Below are 25260 nucleotides of genomic sequence, written 5' to 3'. Positions count from 1 at the left end.
CATTAATGCGTAGAGCTGGCATATATTTCACATTCTTGCACATGGACTGGCCAGACATGCACTACATTTGAAGTATCAGTCTTGCTGTGTTCTGCATCCTGCAGACCCTGTAAATGGCTATGCTCCTATATGTATATAGATGGCCTGCACTGTGTGGACCTTCGAGAATGTCGGGTGCAAGCTTGAACTCTTTTAGTTAAATGCAAGTACAAACCTGAAGAAAAAGGTTAGCTGGTGGGTTACAACATTTTCATAACTTTTTAATTGGCGACTCTATCTGTTCATTGTATGATAACTCTTTCGTGTATGTCATATGCATGTAAAAATGATTATTTTCTGATGTGGTTTTTTTTTTGTTGTTTTTCTGCAGGGTTTGAAGCCATTGTAAATGTATGTGTTATCCACAATGGCAGATCATCATCCTCCACCGCTGGACACCACCCCACTGCTAACAACTGATATTCCACTTCTACCTACACCCATTGTCAATGGGGAAGGCAGCCAACAGGTTAGATCTTATAACTGCCCGTTTCTCCTGTATTCTTTGAACTTGTTTTAATGCCTCAAGCATGTTGCTTTGTATTTGAGGGAAACCGTTGGGCTTCGATGTAATTCATGATCTAGTCTTATTTCTTTGGAAAGTGAACTGATCTTTGCTGCAGCTGATTTTCTCTTCAGTCCACTCTAGACATATGGCCAGAAATCACAATGACGGCACCACCCTTTTTAAAGAAGCAATCTGGGGGACCTTTTTTTTGCTCCGATCCATTTTAAAGGGTTAATGCCAGTAATACTCTCACCAGGCACTCCATTACTGAATTCCTCTTTGTGATCTGGTCTGCCATTATACAACATGACCCCACATTTTGACTATCAATTAGCATTCTTCCTGAGAGTGACATCGAGGGTGTGTAGGTCATGTGGAATAATATGGCAAAGTTCTGCAATAGAGGGTCAACTTGCATTTCTTTTTATTGAAGTATGTTACAATATATTATCTGTTGCATGTGCATATATTATATGTGATTTCTGCTATTTAGATTACATCCTGGCTAGCTTCTACTTCCGTGCAACCCGTTAGGGTCTGTTTGACAGTTCATTTCTTCCTACAACCCCATGTTTCATCACAGAATTCCGCCTGGATTGTCAAAAACAACACCCAGAAACTTGGACAGAACTTGAAGCTTTAATTTCTCATCAATAAGGTCTCCATTTGAGCAGGCATCTATTAGTTTGTGCTGTGGTCAACTATACAAGGGAATTCCACCTTTAGTTAACGAAGATGAATTATTGGCCGTGAAGGAGGAGGGTGGTTACCCTTGCTGCCCATAGAAACCTATGGAGAAGGGAGGAGGAGGGAGCTTTTGGAAAGGAATAGGAAAAAAAAATTGCCCAGACGTTGCGGGAGCTATTGAAGAGTTATTTATTGTCTCAAAGCTACTGAAAACACGTCTACACTGCTCAGTACGTCTCCCTGATGCTGTTATTTGTGTGTGCGCTACAGATAGAAAAAGAATCCACTGCTTTCATAGCCTCAGTCACAACTCCCCAGTTTGAAGAGATCTGAAAATAACAGATGTGGTCTGCAGAGGAGTAAACTGGTGATCTAGCACTTCCATATGGCATATAATGGCCAGATATAGTGCTAAGCACACGTGGCAGCTTGTTCCCAAATGTCACCTGAAAAGTTAGATAAACTTTTGTGTTCATTGTTTGCTTGTTTTAAGGATTATCTCAATGTAATGTTAACGATCTAAAAGCTGTGTACACTTTCTTCTCCGCCTCTCCAGTGTTTGTATGAAAGATGACTTGGTGGCAGGCTGCCAGAAGACAGTAAGGTTCTGTCCTTGTAATGGAGAGGAAACATTTCTTCATTCACTTCACTGTGCGGATAGAGTACTCTGCTTCATGTTTCACTGAATCCACAATCTAATTTGTTGAGTAAGACGAGTGACGTGCAGAGGGTCACAAACTGCGCACAAGGGAATGCTGCTGTGTTTTTCAGATTCGGACCTTAAGGTATATTAAAGGATAAATAGATCTGGCGGTGTATGCCTGCTCATTCCAATTTCTATCATTGAAATTTTAACAAGCAGAGCCGGCCAAACCAGCTGCATGCCTCATTCACCTTGTAGAAGGCTGCAGCTGTCACCGCCATCAACTTTTTTTAAAAAAGAAGGTAGTTTTAACTAATACAACAAGCATGGACAAAACTAGTTTTATGCTATTCTCTTATCTGATAGAATAGAATCGAATATCATAGCTTTTGACAGTGCGGTGCTGAAGCCATTTGACATGAGACATTTCCTTGGAGCCTTAGCCCTTAAGGGGTATTCTGGTAATGAAGTGAGTTACATACATCATTAGGCGATAACACGTGATTCTGCAATACAGTGTTATAACTTGTTTCACAAACCTGCAGAGATATCGCTTTAGCTGCGGTCTCCCTGCTGCTCGGGTCTCTGTTGGTATCTGAAGGTTACGACTAGAGATGAGTGAGTATACTCGCTAAGGCTAACTACTCGGGCGAGTATCCTCCCGCTCGTCTGTAAAGATTCGGGTGCGGGTGACAGGTGAGTTGCGGCGGTGAGCAGGAGGGAGCGGGGGGGGAGAGAAAGAGGGAGAGAGAGATCTCCCCCCGCCCCCCCCGCCGGCCCCCGAATCTTTAGAGACGAGCGGGAGGATACTTGGCTAAGGCACTACTCGCTCCAGTAGTTAGCCTTAGCGAGTATACCCGCTCATCTCTAGTTACGACTTGGATGCTCTGCTGTGTTACTGGTCAGACATGCTCAGTGCCCTCACATTCTGTAATAATGATCGATCGTACAGTCGTTAATACACGCTCATCAGTAACTGGCAGTGAGACATTGTGGGAGATGTTTTTACACTCCTCAGCAGCTATTTTAATCTCTTAAGGGCTAAGTGCCGTAAATATATGGTGCTTGGTCCTGGGCTTTAATCGCGGTCGATAGCAAACGTATGGCGTGGGATTGGAGCTCCTGCAATCAAGCAGGAGCACGTTGGGTCCTCGGCTGTGACACAGCTAAGGACCCAGAGGAGAAGAGAGAAGCGTTTTTGTTTTTTTTCTTTACTGCCTCTGCCTTCTCTTTTCCAGGCTACATATCACGAAATGGATGCTAGCTACTAAAGAGAGCAAGCAGAAGTGTTAGTTCAACTATGCGACCCGGTGATCACGTGACCACTGGGTTCCCCTCTGTCACAGCAGAGCTGCAGAGTCCTAGCATAACCTGATCAGCTCTGTTAGTGACTATTGTTACTACAGGGAGATGTTTTCCCCTGTAACTAGAGCTTTTATGGATGCCCCAGCTACAGTGGAAATGTATGAGATATAAAAAAAAATACAATGTGAATGACCCTAAAGGTCTTATATGACGTCATGGGTAACATAGATGGTAAAAAAAAAAAAGTTAGAATAAGACGTTTAAAAAAATTACAGAATAAAATAAGAATCTATACATAAAAAGAAAATGACCGATCGCTGACTCCAACCAAAACCGTCGCCATATGCGCCCTCTAATCCGAGACTATACAAATTTATACATCAAAACTTCCAAAACAAAGCGAGGGACTAATTACCATACTTTATTTTAGCATAAATATACTAAGTTTAAAAAAAAACCTATTTTTAAATAACAATGTGATGACCTGAAGCTGTCTGGAAAGCTGCCGGGGCACAGGTCAGCAAAAAAAGGCGCTGAAGTTCAGTTTGATGATTCAGATGGAACTTTGGAATAATTGCAATGAGGGGACATTTTCAGGAAATTTTGAAAAATTTGCCCCGTTCCTGTAATACCCCTTTAATGCTGCTGAAGCGACTGTATCATGCACCTATATCTGACATTGGGCTTTGAAAATGGCGTGAGTGTTTTCGGGTTTGATTAGCTGGTGGCATGTCTGATACCCTCTGTACCCGGCCACACTGGTAGGACAGATGCATTGTGACTGTCAGCTGCCCCACAGGCACATTAAATGGAGTGTTTCCAGCTCCCTTCTATTATAACAGCTGTATTCTAAAACCTATTTCTATGGGAAAATTGTCTCCAACAAGCCGGCATCTCTGTAATCGGAGACGTCCGCCCTTCTGAGATGGCATTATGATAAATAATGCATGTGCCACAAACAAATAACAGCCAATGTGTTTTCATGTGGAGAAATCTGTTTGTAAGATAATTGCCTTACCTTTTGTTTCATAGGCATACCGTAGGTGGTGTCCATCCTTTAATTGTCCCGCCACATACGTATTCTAGTGAGATTCATTTATGGCTGCTGTGACAATTGGCAATTCTATTCATGCCTGTACTTTGTGTTCTCATGTCTTGCTCAGTTCAAAGTAATAAATTTTATTAAGTTTTATCTAAAAAAACACGATTGGGCACAACAAAGGACACAACACAAAATCTAAGTTGTAATGGAAAGGCGTTAACCCACCAAATAGTGGATAGAAAAATGATTGGTGGGTTTCAAAATTACAACTTGGTATTACTTCTGATACTCCGTATTTCTTAATGTCGCACGTCACTTAGGAATACAGTCTGCATGGGGGCTGTTCATGGATTTCCCAAAAACCGGAACCCCAATTAGATATCTGTAGTTTTATTAATATAATGACAGAATTCGACCAGAGATACTCAGGTTGCGGAAACGTGATGTTCAACCTGAGGAAGTGAATATCTCTGTCAAAAATACTGCCTAGTGGGCTGAAAAGTTTTTAACAGCTCAAAAGGACAGTATGTCAAGGAAATTGATTTTAGTCAATTTTTATTCCTTATGGCCAGTACTCCTACTCATGGCGACAATGTTTGAGCAGAAACTTTCAGATTGCAAAAAAGTGATATTCAACCTAAGAAGATAGTTATCTCTGTCAGAGCTTGTTGCCTAGTGAGCTAAGACTTGTGAACGGCTCAAAAGGACAGTGTGTCAGAGATTTTAATTTTGTCAATGTTTTTTACTCATTATAAACAGTACTCCCACTCTACGCGTTTCACCACTGAGTGTACGTGGATCCTCAGGAGACTTAGTACTTAGAGAGTAGTAATAACAACAATAATGTTTACAGAGTTATGATGGTAAACAATTAGGGTATCACTCCATAGATAGAGTATCACTAAAATATTTAATCCTCAATCAGGAAATGAGCTCTTAGCGTTCAATTTGAGCTAGTAGGGTTTAACCTCGGTGAGGGAATAGATAAAGATTGTAAGTACGAGGTTCATTTCTTTCAAATGTTAAACCCTTCGTCTCTATCAATCCTACTTTCAATAGTCCCATGCCAGGTGTAATGGTCAATAGGATCTCCTTACAATGAGAGTAGGGATAAAGAGTACTACATGCATGAGATTACTGGGTTTGGAATTTTGGTCTGGAGGTAATAACTCTAACAGATCCAAATCCCCTATAAATGAGTGAAGGAGGTTTCAAGTCCTAAAGTCCTTAACTACTCATGCAAATACAAGCAATGAGGCCGTTAGCATAGCAGGACAAGGAGTCAATCCTCCCTAGGTACAGAGGAGTATTTTTCCCTACACCCTCCTTTCTTTTTTCTATCTTTTTTCCCCCTTTTCCTCTCTCCCAGTAAGCTCAAGGTTAATGCATGGACAGCAATCCCTACAGAAAGATAGAGTGCTCAAGAGGTCAGAGCATGACATAGGTTAGTTCCCATCGCCTTGATGGTAGGCTAGGGAGTGGGGGCCGTCAGGAAAAGTGGTGCTTAAATAGCTCATAGCCACACCTCCTAATGGGTTGGCCCCTTCACGGTAGCCAGTCATATTTGACCAGGAAGTAATTACTTCCTGGTCAAATATGACTGGCTACCGTGAAGGGGCCAACCCATTAGGAGGTGTGGCTATGAGCTATTTAAGCACCACTTTTCCTGACGGCCCCCACTCCCTAGCCTACCATCAAGGCGATGGGAACTAACCTATGTCATGCTCTGACCTCTTGAGCACTCTATCTTTCTGCTGTCCATGCATTAACCTTGAGCTTACTGGGAGAGAGGAAAAGGGGGGAAAAAAGATAGAAAAAAGAAAGGAGGGTGTAGGGAAAAATACTCCTCTGTACCTAGGGAGGATTGACTCCTTGTCCTGCTATGCTAACGGCCTCATTGCTTGTATTTGCATGAGTAGTTAAGGACTTTAGGACTTGAAACCTCCTTCACTCATTTATAGGGGATTTGGATCTGTTAGAGTTATTACCTCCAGACCAAAATTCCAAACCCAGTAATCTCATGCATGTAGTACTCGTTATCCCTACTCTCATTGTAAGGAGATCCTATTGACCATTACACCTGGCATGGGACTATTGAAAGTAGGATTGATAGAGACGAAGGGTTTAACATTTGAAAGAAATGAACCTCGTACTTACAATCTTTATCTATTCCCTCACCGAGGTTAAACCCTACTAGCTCAAATTGAACGCTAAGAGCTCATTTCCTGATTGAGGATTAAATATTTTAGTGATACTCTATCTATGGAGTGATACCCTAATTGTTTACCATCATAACTCTGTAAACATTATTGTTGTTATTACTACTCTCTAAGTACTAAGTCTCCTGAGGATCCACGTACACTCAGTGGTGAAACGCGTAGAGTGGGAGTACTGTTTATAATGAGTAAAAAACATTGACAAAATTAAAATCTCTGACACACTGTCCTTTTGAGCCGTTCACAAGTCTTAGCTCACTAGGCAACAAGCTCTGACAGAGATAACTATCTTCTTAGGTTGAATATCACTTTTTTGCAATCTGAAAGTTTCTGCTCAAACATTGTCGCCATGAGTAGGAGTACTGGCCATAAGGAATAAAAATTGACTAAAATCAATTTCCTTGACATACTGTCCTTTTGAGCTGTTAAAAACTTTTCAGCCCACTAGGCAGTATTTTTGACAGAGATATTCACTTCCTCAGGTTGAACATCACGTTTCCGCAACCTGAGTATCTCTGGTCGAATTCTGTCATTATATTAATAAAACTACAGATATCTAATTGGGGTTCCGGTTTTTGGGAAATCCATGAACAGCCCCCATGCAGACTGTATTCCTAAGTGACGTGCGACATTAAGAAATACGGAGTATCAGAAGTAATACCAAGTTGTAATTTTGAAACCCACCAATCATTTTTCTATCCACTATTTGGTGGGTTAACGCCTTTCCATTACAACTTAGATTTTGTGTTGTGTCCTTTGTTGTGCCCAATCGTGTTTTTTTAGATAAAACTTAATAAAATTTATTACTTTTAACCAAGTCACGTCTGTGAATAGGGCTTTTTCAAATTTTCAGTCGACTTGTGCTGCCCTCTCTGTGAATACATGTCTTGCTCAGCGCTCATTCACATTATAATACGTACTATTTTTTTATTTAATTAAATGGGTAGCAGAACTGAACCAAGAGGAAACTATATGAGAAATTTTACTAAAACCAGCAAATGCCAGTATTCTTTCGGCCAGTGCACAATGTGACTAATATATGAAGAGGCGCACTGGTCTTTATCTCATAGGCATGTTAGGTTACTATAAAGAGTAATCATATGTAAAAAAGGATTGTTGCCCATGGCAACCAGTCACTGCGCAGCTTTTATTTAATTACATGGTGGGCAACAGAGGACAGATTTTCTTTTTAGACAAGTTTCACTAAGCGTGTGGTGCCGGACTACACATGGGCCACCCCTTAGTTCCAACATGAGCAGACAGGATGTTTGTGTAGTCATCGGGCCCCATTTGTGTCCAGCTTTAATTCACTAATGCTCCAGGACATCCAGTTTTATATCATGGGGATTTGTATGGAGCAGGAAACCCACCCAAAACTGCTACAATCGGAGTTCTCGCTGATCGCGGCTGTTAACCTTTTACATACCACAGGCTGTTCTGAGAACTGCATTTAAATGCCCCGATCGTTATTCCAGGGTTTCAACCCCCCCCCCCCCCAACCCCGTCTCCACTCCCCTGATGAGATTGCAGGGCCCCTAGTGATAACAAGACTGACTGCCATTGCTTGTTAGATTGCCTGTCACAACGCACTATACTCTGAGTAATCAAACAATCGCAAGTTCAAATTCCCTATGGGGACTAAGAAATAAAAATTAGTTTAAAAAGTTGTATCAATAGGAAAAATAAAAAAGGTACGGTATTAAAAAGAAATAACCATTTTCCCCATAGTTTATAACGAAGAAAACCTATTTGGTAGCGGTGCGTCTGTTGAGTTTGATTCTATCAAAGCGACGCATTATTTCGCACTGTGTATTACGTCTGAAAAAAAATGCACATCAGAATTGCAAATTTTTTTTTTCCACGCAGACGCCAAGAAAAGAATTACGGTAAAAAGGAATCAAAAGGTTGTATTTACTCCAAAATAATACCAGTAGAGGCTACAGGACATCCTGTATGTAAATAAGCCCTCAGACAACTTTATGGATGGAAAGCTTAAGATGTCAGAAGGTGGTGGGGGAAAAACTATTTTATTTTTTAAAAGTAGTACAGCAAACCAAAAGATGGCAGAATTGCAATTTTTGGTTCTTTTCCATTTCACTCCACTTAGAATTTAAAAAAATAATACATTTCAATGGAAAAAAAAGGGTTATGATTTTTGTACAAAAAAATGAAGACCACTAAATAAATGGCGGTGTCATTAAGTGGTTAATGACATGAGCCGGATTAACACCTCTTCCTATCTTGGCATTCTCAACATGATGCTGATTTTCGCAGTGGAAGAATGTTTTATGTAGTGACAAATTGCACTACTCTGTCTTCAAATCCTATGGACGTACCTGGTGTGGAGCATGTGTGGGGAACGCCTTCTGGCGCTGTTTGGGTCCAGCATGGCGGCTCCATTATTTGGCTCCAAGGACAGAGCCCAACAATCGAAATCATTGTGAAAGCCGTGTGAATGAGGCCTAAGCAGCAATAATCAGCTCTTCTAAAAATATGTGATAAATAACACAATCTTGGTAATGTGGCACATCCATATGAATTGTAGATAAATTCTTCCTTTTCCTATTTTTACCCTTTTATTATTTTGTTTTTCCTTTTTTTCCGGTTATGCAGCTTTGTTTGTACCTTGTAGTACAAATATTATTTCCTAACTTTTGTTGCCTTGACAACAGAGATATTGGTGTAACCGCCCAGTAGTTCCACTTAGGTGTGCTTTGTCTTTCTCTCCTGCGTTCGCTGCACAGGGCTTTTAGATGTCTTCTACAATGGATTTCTATATGAATGATGATAAGCTCTGTCAGTGCCAGATAATAAAATCTGGGATGGCAAATTGCCTTTTGCGGTAATGCCCTGCAGCAAAAGATAGTAAGGTTTCTATAAAACAATAGGATTCTAATTCTTCTGGCCTTTGATTTCATGGCATTGCATGGCATGGGTGTTTTTATATTATCTGGGTTTTCCACTGCTCTTTTGCACCTTATTTTTGTGTGATCTGTCATTTTGTTCAGTGTATATAGGAGAAGCCGCACTGCCGTATATAGCTGCCTTTCCTTAGGTTTGCTATGCAAGGCAAGTCCCAGGTGCATAGGGCTATTCAGTAAAGTAGTGCACCAGAGAAGGGGGATGCATCTTGAGTCATTGCCCCACCAACCTACCTAGTGAATATTTGGGAATTGGATTCTCTGTTAAAGGGGTTTCCTTTGCTGCTGTTCACCTGGTATCTGAAAGGTTTTATTTTTTTTCTCTTCTGTTCCTGTTGATATTATTTTGTGCTTATACAAATACAGCTTTGTTATATGCACCATTTGGGGGGCTTTGCAGCGGAGTAAGATGCAATAAATTTATTGATGCACACTTCTCTTAATAGATTGTTGCATCTTAGTCTATGTTCTTTGTTGCATCTTTGTCTGTACTTCCAGAAAATCAAATCTACACCTATTATTAGAAGATGTAGATTTGAGTTATAATTTGCACCGTTCTAAAATGTATGGGCGGCCTAAAACTGGCCAAATGGGCAGGGACTGGCTGCTAAATTTTAGCCTGGGGTGCAAGCACCCAGCACTGGCCCATAAGTAGCGCCCGCTCTTAGGGTATGTTCACACAACGGAATATGACTCTGTCTCTTGAAACCGCCACAGAAATTTGCAGCCAAGCTGTGGCTTCACACAGATCCGCGTGGAACTGCCTCAGAAATTTCGCATGTGGATTTTGCTTGTTTACACGGCAAAAATCGCACGCAGATCTGCAGCAAGATTCGTAGCAGAATAACCATGGAGTTCTGCAGCGCTTTTTAGAGACAGAATGTGATTCCGCCATATGAAGGTATCCTAGCGGTTTGTTCACATATCACTGGTCTGCTGTGGGGTTTAGGGTGGACATGACATGACATAAATATAGTATCAGAAACAAGATCCTAACATAAATACAGCCTCCAAACTAAGCACATAACATAAATACAGTTAAGCACCAGATCCAAGCACAGTACATAAATACAGCACCAGAACCAAGAACTATTTTCCTTCTCTAGCGATTATCTCCAGAGATTACTGCTATTTTCTTATATGTAGCCCACAGATTGATAAAAGTTGGTATAATCGGGGTGTTATGGTGTTAGAACCTCACACTTGCGCCCTTAGGCTTTATTTGCGGTATTGGTCCCAAAAAAGTTGGACTGGCTATTGTAACACTTATGAATGTAACGTGTTTTCCAAGAAAAATGCATCTTTAGGGCTCAGTCAAACGGGCGTTTTTTCGCGCGATTTGCGTATGCGTCCGGCGATTTTATAAAACCATTGCTTTGCAATGGTATCGGACACATGAGCGCTTTTTATGCGCTCGTCCGATAAATTATAGAACAGAAATCGCAGATCGCACCTATCTGCGATCTGCAATTCCTGTTCTCCTCTATATGCGCTCAATGGGGCCGGCAGCAGCAGCGCCGACCCCATTGAGAACATATAGAAGACAAATCATTCTTCTCTGCCACAGCTGTAACAGCTGTGACAGAGAAGAACGATGTTTGCCCATTGAATTCAATGGAGCCGGCAATACAGCCGGCTCCATTGAAAGCAATGGGCTGCCGGCGAGCACGGGATGAATTTTCGGGAAGGGCTTAAAGGGGTTGTCCCGCGGCAGCAAGTGGGTCTATACACTTCTGTATGGCCATATTAATGCACTTTGTAATATACATTGTGCATTAATTATGAGCCATACAGAAGTTATAAAAAGTTTTATACTTACCTGCTCCGTTGCTGGCGTCCTCGTCTCCATGGTGCCGACTAATTTTCGCCCTCCGATGGCCAAATTAGCCGCGCTTGCGCAGTCCGGGTCTTCTCCTGTCTTCTATGGAGCCGCTCGTGCAGAATGCAGGCTCCGTGTAGCTCCGCCCCGTCACGTGCCGATTCCAGCCAATCAGGAGGCTGGAATCGGCAATGGACCGCACAGAAGAGCTGCGGTCCACGGAGACAGAGGATCCCGGCGGCCATCTTCAGCGGTAAGTATTGAAGTCACCGGAGCGCGGGGATTAAGGTAAGCGCTCCGGTAAGCTTTCTTTACCTCCCTGCATCGGGGTTGTCTCGCGCCGACCGGGGGGGGGGGGGGGGGGTTGAAAAAAAAAAAAAAACCGTTTCGGCGCGGGACAACCCCTTTAAATATATAAGCCCTTCCCTGCAATTAATCCAAAAATGTGCAAAAATAAAATAAATATATATACTCACCTGGTCCCGGCAGACGGAGTTCAGCCGTAGCCGGCGGCAGTCCTCCTGAACTGCTCTCTGTAGTATTCAGCAGCCGGGGATTTAAAATCCCCGCCTGCTGAATGAGCTGCCCTCTGATTGTCACAGCCTGACCAATCAGAGGCAGCTCTCACTCACACCCATTCATGAATTCATTTTTTTTTTTTTTTTTTTTTTCCGGCCCCGGTCACGCGATTTGCGGATGCGCATCTGTCATGCGATCTGCAAATTGCGTGAAAAAACGCCCGTGTGACTAAGGCCTTAGACATGTGGTATTCACGCCCATGAAATAAATTGCACATTTTTCCCATCCTTATGATGGGGGGGAGGGATGCATTGCTCTCGTATGCTAATTGCATGGCATGTCAGTGCTTTTCTTTTTTCTTTTTCTCGCACCCATGGGAAACCATAAATGATTAGTCTATAGAATCGCCCAAAAGTAGAATTTGCTCCTTTTTTTTTTTTTTATCTTGCACCATCTGGCTGCATTCATACGAGCAAGCACGCTACCGGAGCCGAGAAACTTAGACCAATATCACACTTACTAACCTGTGATTCAAAATCGCATCGCTTCTGTGAAATTGCGATCCTCACTCGCAGTTCCCATTTACTTCAAATTAGAAGTCAATAGGATTTCAATGGGCTCTGTAAATTAGAGTATCCCTACACGGGACAACACTGATAGTTGTAGCAGATTTTGGAATTGTGACAACTTGAAATGAAAGTGGCAACGAGAATTTACAGTAGGTATCCCCAATAACAACTAGCTGGTAATTCACAGAGCAAATCAAACTCTTCACATCATTTTGGAAATTGAAAACAAAATGACCGGATTCTATCTCATTGTAATCATAGGATTCTTCATGGTCCACAGCATGGGTGCTAACCAACTTAATGTAGGTTACAGGAAATGGTGAGCTCATCGCATTGCCTAGAAGATTGCCCTTGCCAACAGGCTAATAAGATGCCCACCCACGTATGTTCTTTAGCTCAATAACATGTTTGTGACTCAGCCTAGTTATAATGCACAATTGCTTTACTTGTATTGTTGATTTGTGTCACAAAACTCATTTAGCGTAAATGTTGGCGCCAGAGCTTTGCCTTCATTCTCTTCTTGTGCTTCTGCACCTTGTTGGTGTAGACAAGGGGATGGTTTCCGTGTTCGCCATTGTCGTCATGTATTCTTGCGGAGGAAAATGATTGTAGGTTTAAAGGGGCATGGAGAAACGTATTCTTCGTAGCTGGCAGGACTCCGTTATTATTGATAGCTAGTGTGAATATAGCCTTATAAATTAGGTTTACAAAGGTAAGCCGCTACATAAATACCTGGAGCAGGTAAATATCTGGAATGGGGAATTATGTTCCACTGGCTGATGAGTTTGTTCGGTTTTGGCAAATATCAAGGAAGCGCTTCCAGGTAACTATAGCATTTCTGTTAAGTAAGAATAATGTTCAGCGCTTTTAATGATGGGTCACACAACACCACACTTTTTAAATCTGTTTTTCTTTTTTTGCCTCCCCGCTTTAAAAAAAAATGTAAAAAAAATTCTTATTGAAAAATTAAATGTTGTTGTCTGAGGGTCTGTTTTTAGCAAGTTGTTTTTCAGCGGTACTATTTTAATGTACTGGAAAATGTTTTAAAAAATTCTAAGTGCAGTTGCATGGGGAAAAAAATGAAATTCCACCATCTTCCACCAAAAATAACATCGCTTTATTTTAGGAGTCAGTCTAATTACGCCGATGCAAACTTTATATGGTTTATTTTTAATAGTACACACAAAAAAGTTTGGAAAAACACCATTTTATTTTTTTTTTTGTCAACGTCTTCTGACAGCCCAAACTTTTATTTTTCCGTCAAAGTAGCTGTGTGAGGGCTCGTTTTTTGCACGATGTTCTGTAGTTTCTATTGGTCCTATTTTAGAGTGCATACAACTTTTAGATTTGCTTTTTATTAAAAAAAATTCTTGGAGACATGGTGACCAAAAAAACTCAATTATAATGTTATTTTTTTCCCCTTCGGATGACATTCAACATGCAGCATAAATGAATTCCTTAATTTGGTAGCTCAAACTTACAGACACAGCAATAGTTTTTTCTTTTTTCTCAGCTGTGAGAAACAGCTGGCACCTGCATTGTATAGATTAGGATTGGCTCCCAATCTCCCTCCATACAAACCTCGAATGCACACGATTTAACTGTACATCCTGTGTCGTTAAAGGGTTAATGTTACAGCAACAGTGACATTCTATAGGACTTTATGGCATTGATCATTTGGGGGGGGGGGGGCTTTTTCTATTTCAGCAAATTGTTTCTATTAAATATTTTTTTTACGATTACGCCACTTAGAATAGAGTAAAATGTTTAGTTGCTTGAAAAACTTAGTGAATCCTTGGAATTACCCGGATCTCTGCCCTGATTACTAGTGACATGTGATTTTGATTGTTATCCAAGTCACAATTTATACACTGACAAGTATGATCTAAACTCCTTAATGAACAAGAGTTGTATCGTTCCTGTATTTCATTAGCATATTGAGTAAACATCCACAGGCAGGAAAAAAGTAAGTGAATCCCTGAATTTAATGACCGGTAGATCCCCTTGAGTAGTAATTGCCTCCGCCAAACATTTCATGCAGCTGCAAAATAAATATTTGCACAATGTTGAGGAGGAATTGAATTTCGGACCATTCCTCCCTTCAAATGTTTCAGTTCATCAATATTTCTGGTATGTCTTCAGTGCACAGCCCTTTTCAAGTCATACCACAGCATCTCAATAGGGTTTAAGGCCGGACTCTGACTTAGCCATTCCAAACCACAAATCTACTTTTTCAACCATTCTTTAGTTGATTTAACTTTGGGTGTTTTGGGTTCTAATCAAAAACGCTATCTTTTCTCCTTAGGGAGAGCAACTATAAACTAAGTAAGGAGACTCAAATGGCCATGCACGCTCCTCTGGGTAATATGCAAATAAGGGAGAATGCTGCCTTTCAATAGGTGGCACTGTGGAGGATTTATTCCATCTCCCTTATTTGGGTCATTATCTTGCTGCATCACTTGATGACTCTTCAGCTTGCACACTTCCCCTAAGATTTGCTGGTAAAATGTTTTTGAGACCCCTTGATATTGTTTCCTCAATGATCACAAGCCGTCCAGGCTCTGAGGCAGCGAAGCAGCCCCAAGTACAATGCCTTCTCCAGCATGCCTCACAGTTTAGGATGAGGTTTTTGTGTTGGTGTGCAGTTGTTTTCCTCCATAGTGTTGTGCATCGGGCTATAAAGTTCCACTTTTTTGTCTTCTTTTTCCATAGAACATTTTTCCCCGGAGCATTGGGGAATGTCTAAGTGGTCTCAGTCAATTTAGAGATGGGCTGCAACAATTTTTGCACAGTGTGTCGTCTTCCTTCATGGTGTACTAACACAAAAAAGCATTCTTTTCATTTTTTTTAAATGGTAAGCACATGAACAGAGGTTTTTTCAGTTTGTAGAGTCTTCTGTACATATTGCTGTGTTACCCTTGGGAACGTTCCAACGTTTGGCAGAACTACCTGTTTTGCTCTGGGAGTGATGTTAACAGGGCACTCTGTTCTAAGGAGAGGAGCAATAGTCTATCATCTTCATTTGTAAATGATTTGTCTAACCATGGATTGATGTTGGCTAGGTCTTTTTAAAAACTATATCATACACATAGAAACTCTTCTTTGGAGATTAACCCTAGATACCAAGCTGCCTATATGCAGCACCTATCCTGATGAGAATGACTCTGGTCACGAACCTTTCCATAGGAGACCCTACACATAGGCCCCCTGTCCACGGGCGTGGTGGGATCTCTGCCGCGGTAGCTGCCACCCGGGAGCAGAAGCCGCAGACGGCTCTCTGCAGGTCAGCCTAATCTGATGGATAGGCTGATAGCAGAGAATCGGGGCAATTCGCAGAATGCTGCGAATTGCCGGCCGCGAGCGGAGAATCTCAATGATTCTCCGCTTGTGGACAGGGGGCCGGCGCTTTCCATAGCAATGCTATGGAAAGCTTCAGACGGCGTCTTTGGCCGGTGGATTACCGCCGGCAAAATCCCTGCCGTGGACAGGGGGCCTGAGGAAGAAAAAAAATATATTTTAAAGAGTGGCAATGTCCACAGAGCAATATCTCCGGTTAACGCAGAGAAAAGCAAAAGCAACAAAAATGGAAGAAAATACAAATGTTCTTACTGCTAGAGAACTAAAACTTATTGAGATACCAACTTCTGACGCGTTTTCCCTCTAGATAAATAAAGATTCTTCAGGGAATATTAAAACAAGCAACTTAGGAGGAATAACCTAAAGAATGTTTCATTCAATGGAATTCACCAATGATCGCACATCCACAGATGTAAACGCCAGGAATAATATGACATATAGATGCAAAATCTGATAATAAATCAAATATAGTTAGGAGCCACTCTGAGATATTTATACAGAATATCACCAAGAACTGCATCAGATGTTATATTAAAGGGGTTGTCCCGAGGCAGCAAGTGGGTCTATACACTTCTGTATGGCCATAATAATGCACTTTGTAATATACATTGTGCATTAATTATGAGCCATACAGAAGTTATAAAAAGTTTTATACTTACCTGCTCCGTTGCTGGCGTCCTCGTCTCCATGGTGCCGACTAATTTTTGGCCTCCGATGGCCAAATTAGCCGCGCTTGCGCAGTCCGGGTCTTCAGCAGTCTTCTATGGAGCCGCTCGTGCCAGAGAGCGGCTCCGTGTAGCTCCGCCCCGTCACGTGCCGATTCCAGCCAATCAGGAGGCTGGAATCGGCAGTGGACCGCACAGAAGAGCTGCGGTCCACGAAGACAGAGGATCCCGGCGGCCATCTTCAGCGGTAAGTATTGAAGTCACCGGAGCGCGGGGATTAAGGTAAGCGCTCCGGTAAACTTTCTTTACTTCCCTGCATCGGGGTTGTCTCGCGCCGAACGGGGGGGGGGTTGAAAAAAAAAAAAACCCGTTTCGGCGCGGGACAACCCCTTTAAGCAGCAATTGCTGATATAATTTCCCTAATAATACCAGTAAAGTTTAGCTCTAAAAATGCCTACAAAGTCCATTGTGGAAAATACTAGATGGCTAATGTAACAAGGACGTATCTGATAAAGTAAATGCATAGAAATATATATGAATAGATGCTACAAACTAACGACCCCTGTCTATCCCGGGATGAAGGAGGGCTCCCCCTACATGGGCCATCATCCTAACTATATACCTTTCAAATATGTCGCAGTTGACCGATCTGCAGCTACCTCTGGTCTTGCCCTGTGACATCCTGTGTTATTTCGTATCCAACATACGGACCAGCGAAAACGTTTTTGCTGTTGCAAACACAAGTGCAAGGGATTTTAAGAATTAACAAACCACTAATCCAAGGGTAAATGCTTTCCAAATGCAAATTGAAAAATGGAACAATACCTCTGCAACGCCACCTATTGGAAGGCAGCTTTCCTGCAAGTCGTTAGACTTTTTAAACCAGTCTTATAACAATGACTAGGAATTGTAAGCCAAAGCCAGAAATGATATCCTTCCTGCCGCCTATAGGCCTCTCAGTAGCCAAGCCAGAGACCTGCTGCCCAATGATGAGGGACAAAAACTCCAAAACAGCTGTCTGTGCATGGTTTCTAGCATTGGCTTACAAATCCCAGTCATTGTTATAAGACACTTTTTAAAAGTCTGACCTTGACTTGCAGGAATGCTGCCATCCAATAGGTGGTGCTGCAGAGTTATTGTTACTTCTTACCATTTGCATATTTTCCAGAGGAACATGGATAGCCTTATACGTCTCCTCAGACACCTTTATAGGTGCACTCCTTAACGAGAAATTATACCCTTCTTGACCTAATCTTTCAAAATACGTCAGTCTCGTAGTCCATTATAACTTTATTTATACTTGGTGAGAAAATAACATCTCTGCTAATCAGATTATGCATGCCCATTAAATACTGGAACATTCAGTCAAACTATTTGTGGTAACTATATCACCTTGTGGATCCATCTTTCCCGGGAAGCGCTTAAGCCATTTTTCTTTTCTTTGGAGTTTCAAAATATAAGGGCATTTTAAGATTGAATAACCTGAAATAAATATGGTCCCTAAGTATTCCCAAACATAGGGCACGGGGATAGTATCTAGATAATTATACAATATAATTAGCCCATCATAAATCATCAATTGATGCAAATCAGTATTGTTCAAATAAAAAAAAAATATTAACATTCATTGGTGAATGTCACTGAATGACATTTTTTTTCCAATTTGGATTAAAGAGAGGTAAATCATTCCTACCTGCTTAATGCTATCCCTCCTTAGTTGTTTGTTGTTATACTCCCTGATGAATTTCAAAAAAAATTTCTACAGGAAAATGTGTTGAAAATTGGTATCTCAATAGGTGTTTGCTCTATAGCAAGAAGAATATTTGCAATTTTCTTTTCTATTTCTTTTTTTTTTCTCTGCACTAACCAATTAGAGAGAGTACTACCTATCCCTGTGGACATTAACCCATTTTGATTGGTCTCCTATGCAAAGGTATGTGACAGGGATCGTTCTTATCAGGACGGGTGCTCTGTGTAGGCAGCTTAGTATCCAGGGTCAATGTAGTTTCCTATTTTTAGGTCAAATAAAAGCTATACTTAGAACAATAAAAAGTAACTTTTATTTCATATCTCCAAGCAAGAGTTTCTTTGTGTATGATACTGCTTCTAATGGTTTATAGCCCTTGACTACCTTGTTTAATAATGTGTGTCTAGTATGACACCTAGGTCTTTAGCAATGCTTTTGTAGCACTTTCCAGTTACATGTGCATCTTACATTTCTTATGAGGTCTTCTGAAAGTTAAGGCATGGTTCAAACTAACTAGTCATTCTTAAGAACCGATTTATCAGTAACCACACTTTGTGATTCCTTATTTAATGGGCAAGAAACCTATAAAACCCACACTTTGAATTTATTTTTAGGGAAATACCTTTTTCCAATTAGCTCTTGGAGAAGTGATTGACAGAGAGATTGACTTATTTATTCTTCTTACACTGTGGATGTTTACTCTGTACTTATGGCTGAGTGGATTTGAATCCCAGCAGCCATACTGGAAAGTCTTCTCTGATAACCAACTACATGAATGCTAATAGATGTAAAATGAGATGTTCGATGAAACTTGATGACCAGGTGACCACATCCTCTTGGCCGTATAGTGCATCAGTTATTTGGAGATTGTATTCCTTCACTTTTTTCTTTATAAACTTGAGTATGGAAATCTTTATGTGGGAAAATAATAAACAGTCTGGTGTCGTCTCTCCCGCTGTGAGTGATATGTTGACAGACTGCGATTCAAATCTTTTGAGCTACTCCTTCCACAGACATTAAAGGCATTTACTTTCAAGTTGTTGTTCGTATGCATTGCAATCTAACCGTTGCTATCTTATCTTCTTCCTGCACATTTTTCTCAAAGCTTTCTTTATGTTTCAGTTCTAAGCCTTCAGGTATTTTTACAAAGAAGTTTCATAAAAAATGAGAATGCCACATGGGAATACAACATATTTGTAAGCCAACAAAAAATGCAAATTGTGACGCCCTTGTACATTTTTACCTGTGGGGCTTTTTTTTCTGCTCAGCAGGGGTTGTTGGCTTGTTCTACCAAATTACCTGAATGGCAAGTCTGCTTGGTTACTCAACCATACAAAAGCAAGGATGCACCCTGTAGATAGGTCATGGGCTGAACAGCATTGTAATAATTGTGTGCTACTTGTGGATTCCGCATCAATGACCATGTTCTTATGGCAGCTACAGTGAATATAAAAAGTCTACACACCCCTCTTAATGCCATGTTTTTGTCATGTTAAAAAAATAAATAAATTTAAAAAATCACACGAAAGTTATTCATTTCAGATTTATTTTCACCTTCAGGGCTCCGTTAGAGCTCTGTTAGAACCAATGCTTTCCAATGAGACTGGTCATTGTTGTCTTATCCATTTACAAGCGCTAACAATTCCCACCTGTAAAAGATAGGACAGCGTTTTTCACTTCGCACGGAAATGCGGGTTTCATGCAATGCAACTTTTACAGTAGGAAATCCTACTGTCAATGCCCTTAAATAAGTGTGCAAAAAAGTTTCAGTAAAAGTCAGCTTCACGTGATTGGCTGTGATTTGTCAAAGTGCTCAGCCAATCAGTGGCAGCGCTTCCAGGAGGTGGGGATTTTTCAATCCCCACCCAGATGAAAATGAAGAGGAGGAGGGCCGGGGACTCGGGGAGAAGATGTAGCGTAGCTGGACAGTGCTTCTAGGTGATGTATTATTTTTATCTTTAGTTTTCCCTGCAGCTAGGGCTTATTTTGGAGGTAGGGCTTATATTTCAAGCCTCCCCCTCCCCTAAAATCCCTGTGAAGGTTGCCTTCATCCCATTGCTTTCAATAGGGTGGGAACAGCATCTGCCCCTTTGAAAGCAATGGGATAGCATCGCGCTCCTCTGCCACAGCTGTGGCAGCCGATTTCTTCATCCCCGCGGGTAGTCGCCTCATCACTGAACACTGTGACAGTTATCAAGGGGAGGGTTAAATTTGACGTAACAGTGATTAACAAGAACTGGACATCTGTCAAAAAAGCAAATCAATGGTGGTGTGTGCTGTCTGTATTACGTTCTGTTATGGGAATAATATCATATTCTAGAAGATTTCACCAGTCTGCTCCAAATTGGTTTATAGTGGGAAGTTTCATGCATGAAAATGTATTTGAGTCTGACTTCTGTTTCGGTCATTCTCTAATACCCTTCTTATTTATTCATATCAGAATGGTACATATATAGTTGAACATGATGCACCAATTACATGCACACCCCCCGCATCATAATCACTCATGATACGCTTGGTATGTAATGACTCTATGATTAACATATGTTAACGCCCCAGGTGTATGCCGCTACCAAATATGTCACCTTTCACTAGATGAGAACAAACCACACTTATACTGTGTTTATTATCCAAGTAGCTTTTCCTTATCAGTGGTGAGGGATCCGGAGCACTCTCCTAGATAAGTTTCCTGTGAGAAAGCTGCGTTGGCGTGAAGCACACATTCTGCCTGCACATACCAATGTATAATATTGAGCTTGTCAACCATTTACCTGCTAGCCATCCCCTATGAAGGTAGATATATATGTAGTGCGTGTGTGTGTGTGTGTGTGCGTGTGTGTGTGCGTGCGTGCGTGCGCGTGCTTGCTTGCCTAGGCTGATTTAAAAAAACACATTTATTACTATAACAGTCCATTAGTGTGCATGAGGCCGTAGGATGTATTCACAGGTAGTTTACCCGTGCAAGTCCTGTATGATTCCGAATTCTGATTGTTCTCAGCAAGAGAGACCAAGTAATCTTTATAGATATGGTTTTAATGGCTAACAAAAATACATGATGGTATAGCGAGCTTTCCAACCTCTCAGGGTTCTTCCTCAGGTATGATGAAATAGATCTGAAGAGGCATGCATATATATATACAGACATGTATATGAACAGGCAGAGACATGATCTGATTAATTTGCACTTTTTTTTTTTTTTAACCAGACCAGGATGAGTAGAAAAATAAATAAATACTTAAATAGTCCACTGGTACAGATGTGAAAGTTGTATGATTCCGACATGAACAGAACTTGCTTGAGTAAAGAATGGGTTAATTCACATAAGTGATTTAGTCCAAGTTAGAAAAATCACTCCATGTCATATTTTTGTGCGATTCTACTTCAGTAATCGCCTATTATTTTCTATGCGAGAGCTAAATTAAAAAAACACATTACAGTCGCATTCCATGCAAATTGCATGTGATAAACACGGTTAGTATAGGGATTACCTGAAGAAAAAAGCTAAGATGGTGCTATTCATGAATGAATAGCTAAACACTATCTGTAATTGGCTGAGTGCTCAGCCAATAGCTAAGCACTGCTGGACAGCAGTGTCCGGGAGCCAGCCGGAGGACGCGTCTGAGCGGCGGAGAGGTGAGTAGTTTTTTTTTTTGGTTTTTTTTTTTTTTTTTTTTACCACTTATTGATGATTTTCAGGGAAGGGCTTACATTTCAAGCCGTTCCCCGAAAATCATACTGCAGGGTTTGCTACAAACCACTGCTTTCAATGGGACCAGCAGCAGCGCCGATCCCATTGAAAGCAATGGGATGGCATGCTGCACTTCTGCCACAGCTGTGACAGAAGGAAACTCCTGTCACAGCTCTGGCAGAAGTCCGAGGCATTCTCCATATCTTTTCAATGGGGCTAGCGCTGCTGCCGCTGGCCCCATTGAAAAGACTGGCAATGTTCCAATGTTTTGTTTGTTTGTTTTTTTGTTTTTTTGTTTTTTTAACCAGCTTTTTTCTCGCACTGCGCTACGAGACTTTTCACTTAGTCTCGCAGCGCAATGGAGAAAAAAACGCCAGTGGGTGTCCACCCTTAAGGCGGCCATACACAAGAGAGAAAAGTCCACTGAAATACTCTTTTGACCATTTTGGTAATGACCGATTTGCAACAGACAATAATGGGTTATAGCCTGCTTACTGAGTGGAATCTGCTGTTTTATGACTTTGTATTGTATAGAGACTACATGGCAACTAGAATACTGCCACCAGCAGAGAGAGAAGTGGGAATTTGTTGTAAAGCCGGCATAGGAGAAAACTGGTGGAAAAATGTAGTATATATAATTTCCAGAAATGGTGTTGTTCCTCAGTACACACAGCGGCTTATTCCAAAAGTTCACATACATGTAGTGCTAGGATGTCTGTAGCCATTGGAAAGCAAAAATAGTCATTTTTATTTAGATGATCCAGTTAAAATGTAATATCCCAGCTGTTGCGATAATGCTATTTATTTTGAACAGGCAGAACAAGAAAAAAAATATTTAATTAGACTTTGTCCACTTTGCTTTTGCTCTGGGCCTCATGAGACTTGCATGTATTAAATAAAAGCCCATTGATTTCAAGGAGTTGAGTGTGATCGGTTTAGCTAAAAAATTAAATGGCATGACATTTGTTTTAAAGGGGTTCTGTCATTAGAAAACAAAAATTCTATACTTGCCTATTCCTCCCTCATCGGTCTTCTTACCGCATCTTCTACCTGCCGATCTTCTCCTGTCTCCTGCAGTCCCCCCAGGTCATCTCACCTCCAGCCAGCTGATTCTTCTTCTGGTGATGAAGCGTCCATTCTCTGCAGTCTCCTTCCTCCAGGGAAATGTACGCTACATCACAAGTGACGTAGCATTCATAGCCTAGCAGGGAGTGCCGAGCTATTGCCGAGACTGTGCATGCGGTCTCTCTGCAATGGTATATGAACTCTTGCGGCGAGACAGCGCGCATGCGCAGTCTTGGCAATAGATTGGCATTCCTTCCTAGGCAGTGAATGTTGCATCACTAGTGACGTAACCCACCCTTGCCTGCCGGAAAAAGAATGCAGAGCATGGACAAATAACAAAAAAAAAAGAGGATCTAGACACTTGGAGCTAAGGTGAGCCGGGGGACTGTAGAAGATCAGCGAGGAGAAGATACCTTAAAAAGACTGCCTGGGGAGGAATAGGTATGTACTAGTAATTATTAGGAAATTATAGCACCAGTGTTTCTGGTGGCTCAATGCGCCACATAGCTATGCTACATGGTACATCCATTATGATCCCTACACACACAGCTCTACTACATGCATCCTGATTCAACACACACACACCTGTGGTACATCCATGCTGATTTTTAGATATCGCCATCTCAGCAGACTCCTGGATACAGTCATCAGCCCCTGGTCATGTGATCTCTGACTCCACCCACACAGATGATCACATGACGGTGGTGTCATCACAGGTCCTGGTGGCTGCTGTCCGCTTATCCAGTATATAGTACTTTCTACCAAACTGCACAATGGCTTCTCCCACAGCAGTGACATCACCACTAGCCCTTCAGCCCACTGGATCTCCGTGGTGGTGGTAGGTCGGTGTCTTCTGTCAGAACCTCTGACTTGTGTCTGAGATAATTTTGTATTCTCATTTTGTTATTTTTGTCCTCCCCTTCCAAGAGCCCTAACTGTTGTTCTTCTGTCGGTCAGGCTCTGTGTTTTATATATGTTGCAGGACCTGCAATGACCTCGCCAGGGGCGGCGCATGAGAAGCGCACACACAAACATACATAAAACTTTAGATTTTTTAAAAATTTGTCATTTGCAAAATCCCTTAAATCATATTGTGGATACCTTCTACTAAATGGTACAGGCAAAAGTTGCTCATTAGGAAGTCTGAGCAAACTCGTAATGAATAATTGCAACATAATACTGAATTTCCACTTTCTCTTTGTGTATTTTATATGATTTGTTCGCTCTAGTGAGTTTGTGTTGTGGACTGTTGGGAGTCAGAACTTTGGAAGTTATTTGTACAAGTACAATAAAATTATTGACCTTGCATGTGGAAACCCAACAGATACTTGATTTGGTTTGTATTTTCAATTTGGTTGCCTTTTTCCCAAATTTTTTTAATAAAGCTAAGCTTCCTGACCATCACTACTGTCACAATTTATAGCCTATAAGACCTCCTTTCTAAATAGTTGACCTGGAATAAGGCCGGTGATGAAGCAAAGAAGCTGATGGGTTTCAAAGTAAACCACAGTAGGCATTACTTATGGTCCCCTTTAACAGAAAACCATTTCTAGGTACATAAAACACTCGCTGTGTATCATGCTGGTCATAAATCATTTTGCTGGCTGGCTTTCCCTGCTGATGATGGGAGTTTGTGTATTCAGAGCTGGTGGCTGTAGCCAAGTGGCCGCTGTCAGATGCTGAATGCTAAAATAGGCACTTTTATAAATTCAGTTTAACCATTTACTAAAATGTAGAATCATAAGGGTGTGTGCAGAAGTAATGTTTATTGGTCTGGGCATATAGTTTTTAGTATCCATAGGTGTCTCAGCTCATCTAGCATACAGCGCAGGGACCGCTGTGCTTGTTTACATGAAAGGGTCTTCCTAAAATGCAGAACCAGATCAGGCACTTTGCTAGTATTAATTTAAAAATCTACTGTATCCATTTTCTATACATATACTTGGCGCCCACAACATTAACCCTTTATAGATGCATCTGTCTTACAACCGTGATGGTTGAAGGTACCTTTGTACATGAGGCGATTATCGCCAGAATAATCACTGGAAACAGCAATTTTGGGCTATTGTGGGCCTATGTACATACAGCCACCAGCAGGACACTGGTATGTCTAATGGTCAACCAGCTCTACACAAGTGAAAAAAGAGGCATAGGTACCTTTTTAGTTCAGAATTACTTATTTGAAGGTTAGTGTTTCTGGGCGTTCTCAGAACTGGATGTATGTGAGATAGTTGTGATCATGGTAGTATATTCTATTTTAAATCTTTGATAAAAAAAAACCAAAACATAATTATACACGCATACAGGGTGGCCTCCAAAAATGTGTACATGATTCACAATGAAAAATAGCTGCATGAGTCTTAAATGGTGACCATGGGGCCTTTGTCAATAGAGACCTGGTGAGTGTTAAGGCAGCAGGAATGCTGTCCTAAGCTCGCTCATGACCTGAAGGTTTGCAGGTCCAATCACC

General features: G+C 41.3%; 1 protein-coding gene across 4 annotated transcripts in view; it reads left to right on the top strand.

Moving 5' to 3' along the window:
* FNDC3A (fibronectin type III domain containing 3A) overlaps positions 1–25260 on the top strand; it is a 187750-nt gene that overhangs the window by 44441 nt on the left and 118049 nt on the right. For all 4 annotated transcript variants that reach the window (XM_066583972.1, XM_066583979.1, XM_066583986.1 and 1 more), the window contains exon 2: positions 371–508. In XM_066583972.1, the coding sequence (XP_066440069.1) occupies positions 389–508 (120 nt within the window). In that variant the 5' untranslated portion in view covers positions 371–388. The remainder of the gene's footprint in view (positions 1–370; positions 509–25260) is intronic.

This window comes from Eleutherodactylus coqui, chromosome 1 (assembly GCF_035609145.1).
Source record: "Eleutherodactylus coqui strain aEleCoq1 chromosome 1, aEleCoq1.hap1, whole genome shotgun sequence".
Taxonomy (NCBI): Eukaryota; Metazoa; Chordata; class Amphibia; order Anura; family Eleutherodactylidae; genus Eleutherodactylus; species Eleutherodactylus coqui.
This window is presented reverse-complemented; position numbering and strand designations above follow the sequence as displayed.